At 37.8% G+C, this 13,983-nt stretch overlaps 1 protein-coding gene across 1 annotated transcript in view; it reads left to right on the top strand.

Annotated features, from left to right (window-relative positions):
• CCDC178 (coiled-coil domain containing 178) overlaps nucleotides 1-13,983 on the top strand; it is a 530,711-nt gene that overhangs the window by 84,633 nt on the left and 432,095 nt on the right. Inside the window, exon 6 of the mRNA XM_004479016.3 lies at nucleotides 9,997-10,019. Coding sequence (XP_004479073.2) covers nucleotides 9,997-10,019 — 23 coding nt within the window. The remainder of the gene's footprint in view (nucleotides 1-9,996; nucleotides 10,020-13,983) is intronic.

The following is a 13,983-nucleotide window of genomic DNA, read 5'->3' as shown; positions in this document are numbered from 1 at the left end:
AGTCGTCCCAATCATTAACAGCGAATATTCTTCCATTTATTTAAGTCTTCTTTGATTTCCTTAGACAATGTTGTGTAATTTTCTGGGTATAATTCGTTTACATCTTTAAATTTTCCTAGGTGTTTGATTCTTTTTGTTGCTATTGTAAATGGGATTTTTTCTTGATTTCCTCCTCATATTTCTCATTATTGGTGTACAGAAATGCTACTGATTTTTCTTACCTGTGACTTTACTGAATTCAATTATAAGCCCTAGAAGCTTTTTTGTAGATTTCTTAAGGCTTTCTATCTATAGGATCTCATCATCTGCAAATAGTGAGATTTTTACTACTTTCTTTCTAACGTGGATGCCTTTTATATATTTTTCTTGCCTAAGCACTTGAGCACAGACTTCTAACACAATGTTAAATAGGAGCAGTGAAAGTGGGAGTCCTTGTCTTGTTCTTGATCTTAGAGGGAAAGGTTTTAGGATTTCACTCTTGTATATGATGTTACCTTCTTGTATATGTATAAGATGTTTCACTCTTGTATATGATGTTACAAGATGTGATCTTGTATATGATGTATGGATTTTCCATACATACCCTTTATCATGTTGAGGAAGTTTCCTTCTATTTCTATCCATTGCAGTGTTTTTATCAGGATAGGGTCCTGTATTTTGTCCAATGCTTTTTCTGCATCTGTAGAGATGAATATGTGATTTTTTTTGTTCGATCTGTTTATTTGGTGTATTGTATTGATTTTCTTATGTTGAACCATTCTTGCATAGTAGGGATAAAACCCCCTTGGTCATGGTGTATAATTCATTTGATGTGTTGCTGAATACAGTTAGCAAATATTTTGTTGAGGATTTTAGCATCTAGGTTCATTGGAGAGATTGATCTGCAAATTTCTTTCTTGTGGAGTCTTTGTTTGGCTTTGGTATTAGGGTGATGTTGGCATTATAGAATGAGTTAGTCAATGTTCCTTTTATTTCTATTTTTTTTTTTTTTTTGGAAGAGTTTAAGCAGAATTGGTGTTAGTTCTTTCTGGAATGTTTGTTAGAATTCAACTGTGAAGCCATCTGGTCCTGGGCTCTTCTTAGCTGGGAGGTTTTTGGTGACTAATTCCTCTCATTACTTGTGATTGGTGTATTGAGTTCATCAATTTCCTCTTTTATCAATGTGAGCTGCATGTGTGTTTCTAGGAATTTATCCATTTCCTCTAAATTATCCTTCTTGTTGGCATATAATTTTTCAAAGTCTCCTGTTATGAAATTCCATTTTTCTGTGGAATCAGTGATGATATCCACTTCCTCATTTCTTATTTTGTGTATTTGTGTCTTCTCCCTTTTTTTCTTTTAGCCTAGCTAAGGGCTTGTCAATTTTATTGATCTTGAAGTACCAGCTTTTGGTTTTATTTTTTCTAGTGTTTTTTTAAATTTTCTATTTCATTTAGTTCTGTTCTAATCTTTATTTCCTTCTTTCTACCTCCTTTGGAGTTAGTTTGTTGCTCTATTTCTAATTCTTCTAGGTGTGCAGTTAGGTCTTCAATTTTAGCTCCTTTTTTGATATATGCATTTATGGCTATGAATTTCCCTTTAGTACAACTTTTGCTATATCCCATAGGTTTTGATATTTTGTCATTTTCATTGTCTCAAGGTAGTTACTGATTTCTTTTGTAATTTCCTCCATGACCTACTGTTTGTCTAAGAGTGTGTTGTTTAACTTCCATATCTTTGTGCCTAATCTGGGTCTGTGTCCTTTACTGATTTCCAACTTCATTCCATTGTGTTCAGAGAAATTGCTTTGTATAATTTCAATTTTTCTGAATTCATTGAGAGTTGTTCACTTACTTAGCATGTGGTCTATCTTGGAGAATGATCCATGTGTACTCAAGAAGAAATTATGTTCCACTGTATTTGGGTGTAGTGTTCTGTATGTGTCTATTAAGTCCAGACCCGCTAATGTATTATTCAAGGTCTTTGTTTCTTTATTGATTGTTTGTCAAGATGTTCTGTGTAATGGTGATAATGGTGTATTAAATATACACCATCAACATTTTTAATCTATGAAAAAAAATTTTTAAAGCTAAGTGAAAATTGTAACTCAATAGTACTCAAATAAGTAAGGAAAGACTTAACACAATGGCTTTCTAAAAAGGCAGAGTTTGGAGGTGTATCTGTTTTTCTCCATATTCTATCTTATTGAGAAATTTGTTTCCTTTTCTTTGCTCTTTTTTAAAAATAAATGCCTTCTTGAATCCCTGGATCTAAGGTGGGTTTCTTGTAGACAACATATAGATGGGTCATATTTCCTTATCCTTTCTGCCAATCTGTGTCTCTTTGACTGGTGAATTTAATACATTAACATTCAGTGTTATTATTGTCAAGGAATTACTTGCGTAAGCCATATTTTCTTTGGTTTCATGTATGTCATATGTTGTTTTTATGTCTCTCTTTAAAATTATTTTTCTTTCTCTCTACTTCAACTCTCTCTCTCTTGTTTTTTTCCTTTCAACCTGCAGTATTCTCTTTAGCATTTCTTGAAGGGCAAGTTTTTTATTGGCGTACCATCTTAATTTCTGTTTATCTGTGAATATTTTGAAATTTCCATCATTTTTGAATGCCAGCTTTACAGGTTAGAGAATTATTGGCTGGATTTTTTTTTTCTTTTTGCAGCTTAACTATGCCATACCACTGCCTTCTTGCTTCCATGGTTTCAGATGAGAGATCAGCAGTTAATCTTATTGAGCTTCCCTTGTATGTGATGGTTCCCTTTTCTCTTGCAGCTGTCTTCAGTATTCTCTCTTTGTCTTGAGCATTGGGCTGTTTGACAAGTATATGTCTTGGAGTAGGCTTGTTGGGATTTATACTGTTTGGGATGTGCTGCACTTCCTGGACATGTACATCCTACATCCATCTCCCCCAATAGTTTGGGAAGTTTTCAGCTATTATTTCCTCCAACACTCCTTCTGTCCCCTTTCCCTTCTCTTCTTCTTCTGGAATGCCTATAATGCATATGTTTGAGTGTTTTGTGTTGTCATTCAGATCCCTAAGCCCTTGATGGATTTTTTCTATCTTTTTATCTATCTGTTCTACTGTCTGTTTGATTTCATATGTACTGTCTTCCACCTCTCTAATTCTTTCCTCTGCCTGTTCAAATCTGTTATGTGCTTCCAGTGTATTTTTGATTTCTTGCGTTGTGCATTTCATTACCATAATATCCATTATCTTTTTATGTATATTTACAATATCTTCAGTATGTTCTCCCAGTGTCTTCTTAATATCCTTAGTCTCTTCCTTCACTTATTAAGTTGGGTCATGGTATTTGATTAGGTGTTCCATATTCTGAATTTCTTCCTGGTTTTTAATTTGTTCATTGGACTGGGCCATATCTCCCTGTATCTTGGTAGGGTTTATAATTTTTTGTTGGTGTTAAGGCATCTCTTTATCTTGATCAGTTTAGTCAGTTGATTCTTTTTTCTCTACTATAGGGTTTTATTTCATTGCTGTTTTTGTGTGTGTGATAGGTTTTTCTCTTTGATACTTTGTTCCTCTTATTCTATTTCCTTGCTTTTATCTGTGTTCCCTTGAAAGAAGAAAATTAGGGCCAGAGAAAGAGAAAGAGGTAAGAAGAGGAAAAGATTAGTGTAATAATAATGGTAAAAGGTAGAAGAGGAAACATATAAGGCCTAGGAAAATGAATAATTAACTCATTTAATAAGTGCAGAGGATGAAGAATAAAAAAATGCGGTGCAAACAATGAAATGAAAAACCAAATAGAGGAATATATGTACAATGAATTAAAAGGTCAGAGTGATAAGAAGCAAGGGGAAGAGAAAAGAAAAGGCAATAAGAAAAAAGTTAAAAAACAAAGAAAACAGGAAATAGAGGAGATAGTAATAAAACCAAGAAAAATTGAAGACTAAGCAAAGAGAGGTGGACTGTCAAAACAAAAACAGAAAGCAGAAGAAAGGAAGATGAAGGTAAAAAGAAATGGCAAAAGTAGACAAAGCTGGTATACAAAAAATGGGGAGGGAGAAAAGAAGGGGTGGAAACACAGCAAACAAGAAACACGACAGCAGCACTAAATTAAAAAGAAAAATGGGGAGGGGAGAAGAAGGGAGGGGAGAAAAAAAACAAACACTAAAATGAACAGCCAGAGAAAAACTTAGGGAAAACAGCCTTCCCTCTTAGGCCCCTGAGGAACTTCTCAGCCTGCTGGTGTTCATCAGTCAGTTACACTGCAGCCTGCCCTCTGCAGGTTTTGAATCATGTTTTAGCAAGTAAACTAAGTTAAATTTTAAAAAAGGAAATTTTTAAAGAAAAATAAGAAACCCAAGAGAAGCTAATACAAAAATATTTTCTATGTGTTCCTGACCTAAAGTATCAGCTGGGTGTTTGATAACCAACGGATCACTAGTCTAAGGAGAGCCGGGAATCAAGCCAGGGCCTTGTATATTTAAAGTGGAGACTTCTTTACTGAGCTAAATTTTCTCATTGGGTCTGTTAGCTATAGAGCTATCCAGTCACTTTCCCTAGGGCGGGTTTGACTCCTTATAGTTGGGTAGATTCCTGCTGATTAGGAGCCTATCTGTCCCTGCCCCCTTTCTATTCTTATTGCCTTCTCTCCCAGGGCAGCAGGACATGATAGCCTATATGATCGAATTCCCCCTCACCTCTCCTGGTCACGTTGTGTTCCCTTCTGAAATTCAAATGCAACCCTGGTATCTGAACTCACTGCAAGACTCTCAACCCTCTTCCAGACTCCCCCTCCTCCCAGGGGACCCTAAATAGGCCCTTGGAAGTAAGTGTTTCCTACTGCCCGATTCCCTTAGGGGAGTTGTGTTCCCCACCTCACTTCCTCTGCCCGCTAACCATTAGCACCTCCTTACACTATAGCCCCTTTTAGCAGCAGCTCATGCTGCTGCCTCCCCTCACCCCTCCTCCTAGCCATTGTTATCTTCCCTCTCCAGCCGCTGCTGTTCTTCCCGCCAGTCCCGCCCACATTGCCAACATGTAATCTGCCTCCCTCCATAGCCACTGCTTACCTCATAGCCATCTGCCCTTACCCACCTATCCGCCACCACCCCGTCACCAGCCCGCCCCAGCAGTAACCCCTTCCTCTCCCAACCCTATATAACCGAGTGCACTTCCTCAATAAAGTAGACCTGCGCACAGTCCTCGTCTCCGTGGCGTTCTTCCACCGCGCTACGCATCCCCACCACACCTTGAGCCGCCTGCTGCTGGCTCAAAGGGCCTCCGGCCCCCCGGCAGCTCTCCCTGAGTCAACTGAACCCCGCCGCCTGCGGCGGGCCGCCCGACAGCAGTGACAGCAGAGTTGGAATTTGATCGTTTTCAGCACTGGACCAGGCAATTGCCTGACTCCATCTTCTCCCAGCCCATGTTCCTCTTTCCCAGTTTTTCCCAGTACCTAGGTAAATCAGACTGCTTGAGCAGATTGTCCTCTCCCTTCCTCCCAGTCCACCTCTTGCCAGGTGGTATGCTCCCTAAAGTTCATAGGGGGTCCAGGTAACCAAAGCAACAGAAATGAAACCTTTTCCTCGCCACCCTTCATCAGAACCCTCTTACTCATGGAGAATGTTCTCTCCCCTTTGGTGACTGGTTAGAGTCAGGGGGTTTGCTGTGGCTTTTTGCCTTGAACGTGGCCTGCAGTTTCCAGCCACCAGGACAAGAAACTCATGGTTTTCCCTTGGGCTTTTTATCTCTGTGCTGTTCCCTCTAGATCGATGCCCTGAAGCCTTCTAACTGTGGATCCCCAAATCTGCTCACTCAGACAGGATCTTCCTTCTCAGCCATTTTTTGCAAGAGAGGTGGTGAGTGCCCACTTAAACCGATGCCATCTTGCCTTAATCATTTTCATGATCCTAATACTGAACAGTTAATTATTTTTATGTGTTCTTCTATCAGACATTTTTATGAAGATAGGGAATTCTTATATTTCGGGCAATCTAAGTGTTTTTCCACCAGGAACAAGAACTGTCTTTATATATGCTATTGATTAATTTTATACATTTTATCTATATAAATGAGTGTTCAATTCCTTTACTTTTCTTTTTCCTTTTATGGGGAACTATTTGACCAGTTTTATTGTCTGCGTTTCAAATGCAAGCTATTGTAACTTGAGTTGCTTAGCCTCCATTGGAAATGAGTCCTTAATTGTAAATAAATTATAATGGATTTATTGATATTCTACTATAGAACTATTGTGACTAATAATGGAAGAAATTGTAGCATTGATGTGGAAAAAGTGGCCACGGTGGTTGCTGGGGGCAGGGAGAGGAAGAAGGGGGTGTGAAGTAGGGGCATTTTCGGGCTTGGAATTGCCTGAACAATATTGCTGGGACGGGTGCTAAATATTGTATATCTTGCCATAATCCACTGAATGTGCTGGGGGAGAGTGTAGACTACAATGTAAACTATTATTGTTGTGGTTCAGTGGTGCTCCAGGATGTGTTCACTGGGTGTAGTGAATGTACCGTGGTGATGGAGAAGGTTGTTGGTGTGTGAGGAGTGGGGTGTGTGTGTATGTGGGCTATATGGGAACCTCTTAAATTTTTTTAATGTAGCATTTTTTGTGATCTATGTGTCTTCAAAAAATACAATTAAAAATGGTGGGGGTGGGGAGGTGGGGAGTGGGGTATATGGGAACCTCATGTTTTTTAATGTAACATTTTATGTGATCTATTAATTTTAAAAAGATAATTAAAAAATTAAATAAAAAATTATAATGGAGGGTATGTTTCTCACAAAAATAATTTAATAATAGAATGACACAAAATTAAAACAAGTCTTTTCCTCTTCCATTTTTACTCTAAATAAATATAATTAAACTTCTATTTATGTATCTTCTACATTAAAGAGGATTGGTTTCACTTTCTGTGGGATGAGAAAATAATTATATTTCTATGTCCTTCCCCTCTTCATCACTTCTCAGCTTTGGTCATAGCAGTCAAGATGTTTATATTGGGATGCTTTAACAATTATATTCTATTCTGAAAATTGAAATTAGGTCCTTTCTACTTGGTTTAAAATTTGAATCAAAAGTAAAAACCAATAAAGAGCATTTAAAATAATAGAAAGATTGTGGTTGGACCTAAAGGGAAGAAATGTAATTATATGGCATTGTTTCTCCATCACTTGCATGACGTTATTCTAAGAGTCAAGGTCAAATGGGTACTTTTCTCTCACATTCCAAGATTGATTGAAATCATAGTTTATATTTAGGCCTTGACTTTATTATTTCATTTGTTTTTGTTCCTTCCACTATTCTGATTATGTTTGAAGTAAATTTTCTTATTTTCCATGCTCTAATTTTTTCTTCAAATATTTGTATACTCTTCATTGTACTTCGTGTATATAAACAAAGCCCCGGACTGTTTACTGTTTGCTATATATATTTTTTTTACTTTCTTTTTTTTTAAAAGATTTATTTATTTATTTCTCTCCCCGCCTCCCCACCCCCCCCCCCCCACCGACCCCGGTTGTCTGTTCTCTATGTCTATTTGCTGCGTCTTGTTTCTTTGTCCACTTCTATTGTCAGCGGCACAGGAATCTGTGTCTCTTTTTGTTGCGTCATCTTGTGTCAGCTCTCCGTGTGCGCGGCACCATTCCTGGGCAAGCTGCACTGTCTTTCGCGCTGGGCAGCTCTCCTTACGGAGTGCACTCCTTGCGCGTGGGGCTCCCCTACACGGGGGCATCCCTGCATGGCAGGGCACTCCTTGCGTGCATCAGCACTGCACATGGGCCAGCTCCACACGGGTCAAGGAGGCCTGGGGCTTGAACCGCAGACCTCCCATGTGGTAGACGGATGCCCTAACCACTGGGCCAGTCCGTTTCCCTTATTTGTTTTTTTTTTTTTTTGGGGGGGGGGGAGGTAGCTGTTGGAGTCTGCCTACACTAAAGACTTTTATCTGTCAAGTAGAAAATATTACTGGGCTCTTTGTAGGTAGGAAGTTATATGTTCAGGCATGACATTTAGGGGCCTCTGCTTTTGCTGAAATAAGCTCACATTTGAATTTGTAGCACCTTCGACTGTTTCACTGCTAGATGAATCTGCCTTTCTTTTCCTTCACCCACCTGTTTATGCCCATTGTGAAATTCCACTAGTTGCCTGGCTCTATTTTGTTTCTCCCTATACCATAACTTCCGTTGTTAGCAGCATATTAGACAGACTCTCAATGTAGTTAGAGAGATGCTCTCTTATGGCAGCAACTAAACGGCAAATTCTCAGCCATGTATCTTGCATCTGAGGAGGAAAAGCAGTAAGACTGACCACCTCATTCACAGAGAGCCTTCATTTATTTACTTTGATTATCCCCTGCTGATTCTCCCCACCCTGGTAATTCCTCATAAGCTGCAGAGAGAACCCTCTTCCCTAACCTGAAAGGGTGTCTGATGGGAATTGAGTCATACCCTTACCAAAAGGCAGCTTCATGTCCTAACTCCTGGTCCTGTGGGTGTTAATAAGATCTTTGTAAATAAGATCTTTGAAGATATTAGGTAAGGTGTGTCCACACTGAGTGAGAGTGGGCTTAATTGGCTGAAGTCTTTATAAGCAAAGGAAATTGGGCACAGAAGGAAAAGTCTTAGGGAGTAACTGGAAGATGGAAGTTAATAGAATTTGGAAGAGAAAGTAGAAGACACTGCCTTTTTGTATTCCCATATGATGGAAAAGCCAAGGGGCTCCAAAGATTGCCAGCCAGCCAGAAGATACTGATAGAATCTAATTTGTTTTGAGTTGTACATGTTTTTTTTTAAGATTTATTTATTTCTCCCCTTCACCCCCATTGTCTGATCTCTTAGTCCATTTGCTGTGCATTCTTCTGCATCTGCTTGTCTTCTCCTTAGGTGGCACTGGGAACCGATTCTGGGACCTTCCAGAGTGGGAGATAGGTGCTCAATCTCTTGTGCTACTTTAGCTCCCTGGTCTGCTGCATCTCTTATTGTCTGTCCTCTGTGTCTCTTTTTGTTGCATCATCTTGCTGCACCAGCTCTCTGCTTGGGCCAGATTGCCTCATGAGCCAGCACTCCTGCATGTGTCAGGACTCGGCTCAGGCCAGCTCGCTGCACAGGCCAGCACTCTGTGTGGGCCAGCTCTCTGCTTGGGCCAGCTTGCTGTGCAGGCCAGCTTGCTTTCACCAGGAGGCCCTGGGATGAACCCTAGACTTCCTATATGGTAGAATGGATCCCAACTGCTTGAGCCACATCCACTTCCCTGAGTTGAACATTTTTTTTGGACTCTGTTTTCATAACCAGTCTACTTTGCTCACTTTCTATGTCTGAGAGACTTCTTCTAAAATATGTATTCTGATGAATCTGTTGTGTATTTATATATACACATATATATACACATGCACATATTTTTCCAGATATTTTAATTTTTGTGTGATTTGGAAATAAAAAGGAAGTAATCATGTATGTCTAAATTTATTATCTTAAATTGGAGATCATCTATGAAACTTATGGTGTTCTAATTATATAGACCTTGCATTTTTGGTAATTATGTCACATCCTACTGCTCAAGGGATCATGAGAATGTATCTGTAGACCATGGTCCCATCCAAGGATTGTATACACAGAAGGTGGATAATACTAGGGAACATTAAATATTTATGAATACACATATAATTTTGTGTGTATTGCCCTTTGGTTGGTAATATATTAAAATCCAATGGGATGTCATATACTTCCAACTTTGTGAAAAGTCTTTTGGGTGGAAATAGTATATGAACTGGCATTAATGAAGAAGGGGTTAGTTTAGAAACACATAAATTTAGGAAGAGAACAATTAGGTGGATAAAATTATAAAGGTAGAAGAATAGGTATGAAAGTATATATCAGTTTGGGAAACAACAGAAAGTTAAATTTGACAGAAATATAGTAGCGTATGTGGAATACTAATGACTTTATTAGTGAATTTGAGTGAAAGTTACATTTATGTACTTTTCATGAAAAATAAAATTTGACTTTTACTGCAATCTTTTATTTTGGCAGTTTGAAACTTCATTTGAAGAATGGTAAGAATATTTCATGCTTTTATTATTTAGCTTTTGTGTTGTAATTATTGATAATCTGCTGCAGAAGAGTTTTCCTTTAAATAGAGCAGGAACTTGAAAGCAGGATTTTTCACATCAGATATTTAATTGTATTTTTTAAAATATAAGAACTAGAATATCACTCAAAATGGCAAAATAGGGATTTCTTGGTTTGTGATGCTCTGCAAAGACAAGAAATTAAGGGCAAAAACTGTCAGAATCAACTTTTGCAGAACACTGGAATCTAGTCAAAAACTTACAACAACCTCAGCAAAGATTAAGGAAGAAAGAGCTGCTCCATTTTGCTAAGACAGTGCTGTGGCATTTTAAATTGCCCACTTGCCTTCCCCCATCCCATGGATTTTTGGTGGCTGTCTTCATAGTATGTGTGTCAGTATGTGTGTCACAGATTACTGATACCAGGAGAAATAATATGGAATTTATTCTCAAATAATTATGCTTGAGTTTTGACCTGTCTGCCAGTGCCCTGAATGATCAGCAAAATGACTTGCCTTTGTTTTATCAGACTCGCAGTAATTCCAGGGCTGGGGTGGCTTCCTGGGCAGTTTTTTTGTTTTTTTGTGGGTTTTTTTGGCAGAATCATTTGCTGAGGCAGCCACTTGCAGCTTATACATAACAGCTGAGACAAGCAATAGCAGAACAAAAAAATGCCTTGGAAGGAAGAGATTGAAAAAAGACATTTTTAGGGAAATGACTTTTCAAAGCTCCCATATATACCTAGAAATAGTGAAGACCACATACATGATGAGGACTGGATGCATGTTCAGGAAAGGCCTGTGAAGACACTAAGCCTTCACCACTTGCTGAACTTTAGGACCCAAATGACATGAAATGAAGGCCAAGGCAGAGTTGTAAAAAGCCTGACAAGCATAGAAGGGCCACAACACAAGCCAATCTAATAAAACTGGGAGAGTAATTTTTTTTCTTTTTTCTGTCTTTCTTGTTCATTTCTGAATTTAGGTGTTTAAGTGATCTCTGTAAACACAGGCTGATTAATGGGCTAATGTCACACAAATTTCAGTGGCTACACACAAAGAATACAGACTTTACAAAAACAATTTAGAAAAGTCACTATACAAATGATCAAGAACAATGTACAGCGGGAATCAACAACAAGCCCCAGTGAGAGCAGGAAATCTGATATACAGAGGTGTCATATTTTAATGTGCAAAATAATTTTCAACAAAAAATTATGAGGCAGGCAAAGGAAAAAGGAATTATGGCTCATTCATGTGAAAAATAATAATTCAACAAAAATTCTCCAAGGAAAACCAGACATTGGACTTACTAGACAAAGACTTTAAATCAACTGTCTGAAATTTATTCAAAGAACTAAAGGAAATTATAGATAAGGAAATACAAAAACATAGGATAATTATTTATTAAAAATAGAGAATATAAATAAGAGGTAAAAATATAAAAGAAGAAGCAGATTGAAATTCTGGAGCTCAAAATACAATGGGTGAAAAGAAAAATTCACTAGAGGAGTTCAACATCACACTTGAGCAGGCAGAAGATAGAATCAAAGAACTTGCACTTATGATTTGCCAATAAAGGGAGACAGCTAATAGAATAAAAAAGAAAAAAGAACTTGAACTTAGGCCAATTGAGATTACTTAGTCTGAGGAATGGAAAGAAAAAGGAATAGGAAAATGAACAGAGCCTACGAGATCCATGGGACACCATCGTTAGTACCAGTATGCACATAATGGCAGTACTAGAGGGAGTGGAGAGAGATAAAGAGACAGAAAGAACATTTGAAGAAATAATTACTGAAGCTTCTCAAGTTTGATGAAAGTCGTGAATCTACAAATCTAAGAAATTCAGCAAACTCCAGGCAGCATCAACTCAAGAGCCACACCAGGACATATTTATAGTCAAATTGCTGAAAGAGAGGGTCTTGAAAGCAGCAAGAGAGAAGAAACTCAACGTGCACATGGAATCCTCATAAAGATTAACAATTTATTGTCAAGACACCTTGAGGCTAGAGGACAGTGGGGATAGCATATATAAATTAGTGGGAAAAAAAGTAAACCAAGAATTCTGTATCTGGCAAAATTATCCTTCAAAAATAAAGGAGAAATTAAGACTTTACAGATAAATCAAAACTGAGTTAGTTCATCATTAGTTGATCTATCCTATAGGAAGTACTTAAAGGAGCACTGAAATGAAAGGAAACTTGATGGTAATTGGAAACCATAGAAATAGATAAAGAACAATTGTAAAGGTAACTTCATAGGTAAGTATATAAACCACAGTATATAAAACTAAAATTGTACAGAAAAATAACTAAGATAGGAATTACAAAAAATTCACTAGTAGTACCATCAGTCACAAAATAAGTCAGTAATACAATAATAGAACACAAAATATAAAAAATATAGAAAACAAATGGCAAAATGGAAGAAGTCCTTCCTTATCATTAATTGCTTTAAATAAAAATGGATTAACCTTTACAGTTAAAAGCCTAAGAGGGGTAAAAAGGACACAATGACATGACCCAACTCTGTGCAATCTACCAGAGACTCACTTTACTCTTTATAGGCAACTAATTTGAAAGTGAAAGGATAGAAAAAGATATTCTATGCAAATAGTAACCAAAAGAAAGCTGGAATAAGTATACTAATCTCAGTCAAATTTTGAGATAACTGTTACAAGAGACTATTAAAAGGACACTCCTTCAAGAAGATAATAGAATTATTAACATTTATGCATTTAACAACATACCCCAAAATATGTGAAGCAAAAGCTACCATAATTGAAGAAATGAGAGTTTCGAGTGATATTTGAAGATGTCATTATTATACTTTTCATAATGGAAATAAATTAAAAAGCATGTCAAAAAGGAAACAGAAGATTTAACAATATAAAAAAATAGACCTAAATGACTAGTATAAAATATTCTACTCAACAACAGCAGAATACACATAATTCTTATATACACATGGAACATCTTCATGATAGACCAGACCACAAAATTAATTCCAATGAAATTAAATTGAGTGAAACCAAGTAAATTATCTACTCTGACTCAGTAAAATTAAATGAAATGGAAACAGAAGGAAAATCGGAAAAGAAAGAAAACTAGACAACAGATATATGGAAATTAAACAATCCATTCTCAAACAGTCAATGGATCAAATAAGAAATTACAGATGAAATTAGGAAGTACTTAAAGATAAATGAAAATGATAACACAATAAGCCACAACTCAGGGGAAGCAGTGAAAGCATCACTTGGAGAAAAATTCATAGCTGTAAATGTAATCAACAATAGTACAACAAATCATATAACCTGGATGAAATGGACAAAATGTTAGAAATACAAAAACTACCTAAACTGACTTAAGGAGGGAAGCGGACTTGGCCCAATGGATAGGGCGTCCGCCTACCACGCGGGAGCTCCGCGGTTTAAACCCCGGGCCTCCTTGACCCGTGTGGAGCTGGCCCATGCATGGTGCTGATGCACACAGGGAGTGTCCTGCCATGCAGGAGTGTCCCCCGTGTAGGGGAGCCCCACACTCAAGGAGTGCTCCCCGTAAAGGAGAGCCATGCAGCACGAAAGAAAGTGCAGCCTGCCCAAGAATGGCGCTGCACACATGGAGAGCTGACACAACAAAATGACCCAACCAAAAGAAACACAGATTCCCGGTGCCGCTGATAAGGGTAGAAGTGGTCACAGAAGAACACACAGCGAATAGACACAGACAGCAGACAACTGGGGGTGGGAGGGAAGGGGAGAAAATAAATAAAAAATAAGTCTTTAAATAAATAAATAAATAAACTGACTTAAGGAGAACTAGAAAATCTGAACAGAACTATAGCAAGTAAAGAGATGGAATCAGTAATCAAAAGCCTCCCAATAATGAAAAGCCCAGGACAAGATGGCTTCACTGATCAATGATGAATTCTGCCAAATATTAAAA

The sequence above is a fragment of the Dasypus novemcinctus genome, chromosome 16 (assembly GCF_030445035.2).
Source record: "Dasypus novemcinctus isolate mDasNov1 chromosome 16, mDasNov1.1.hap2, whole genome shotgun sequence".
Classification (NCBI taxonomy): domain Eukaryota; kingdom Metazoa; phylum Chordata; class Mammalia; order Cingulata; family Dasypodidae; genus Dasypus; species Dasypus novemcinctus.
Note: the sequence above shows the minus strand (reverse complement) of the source record. Positions and strands in the feature narration are given on the sequence as shown.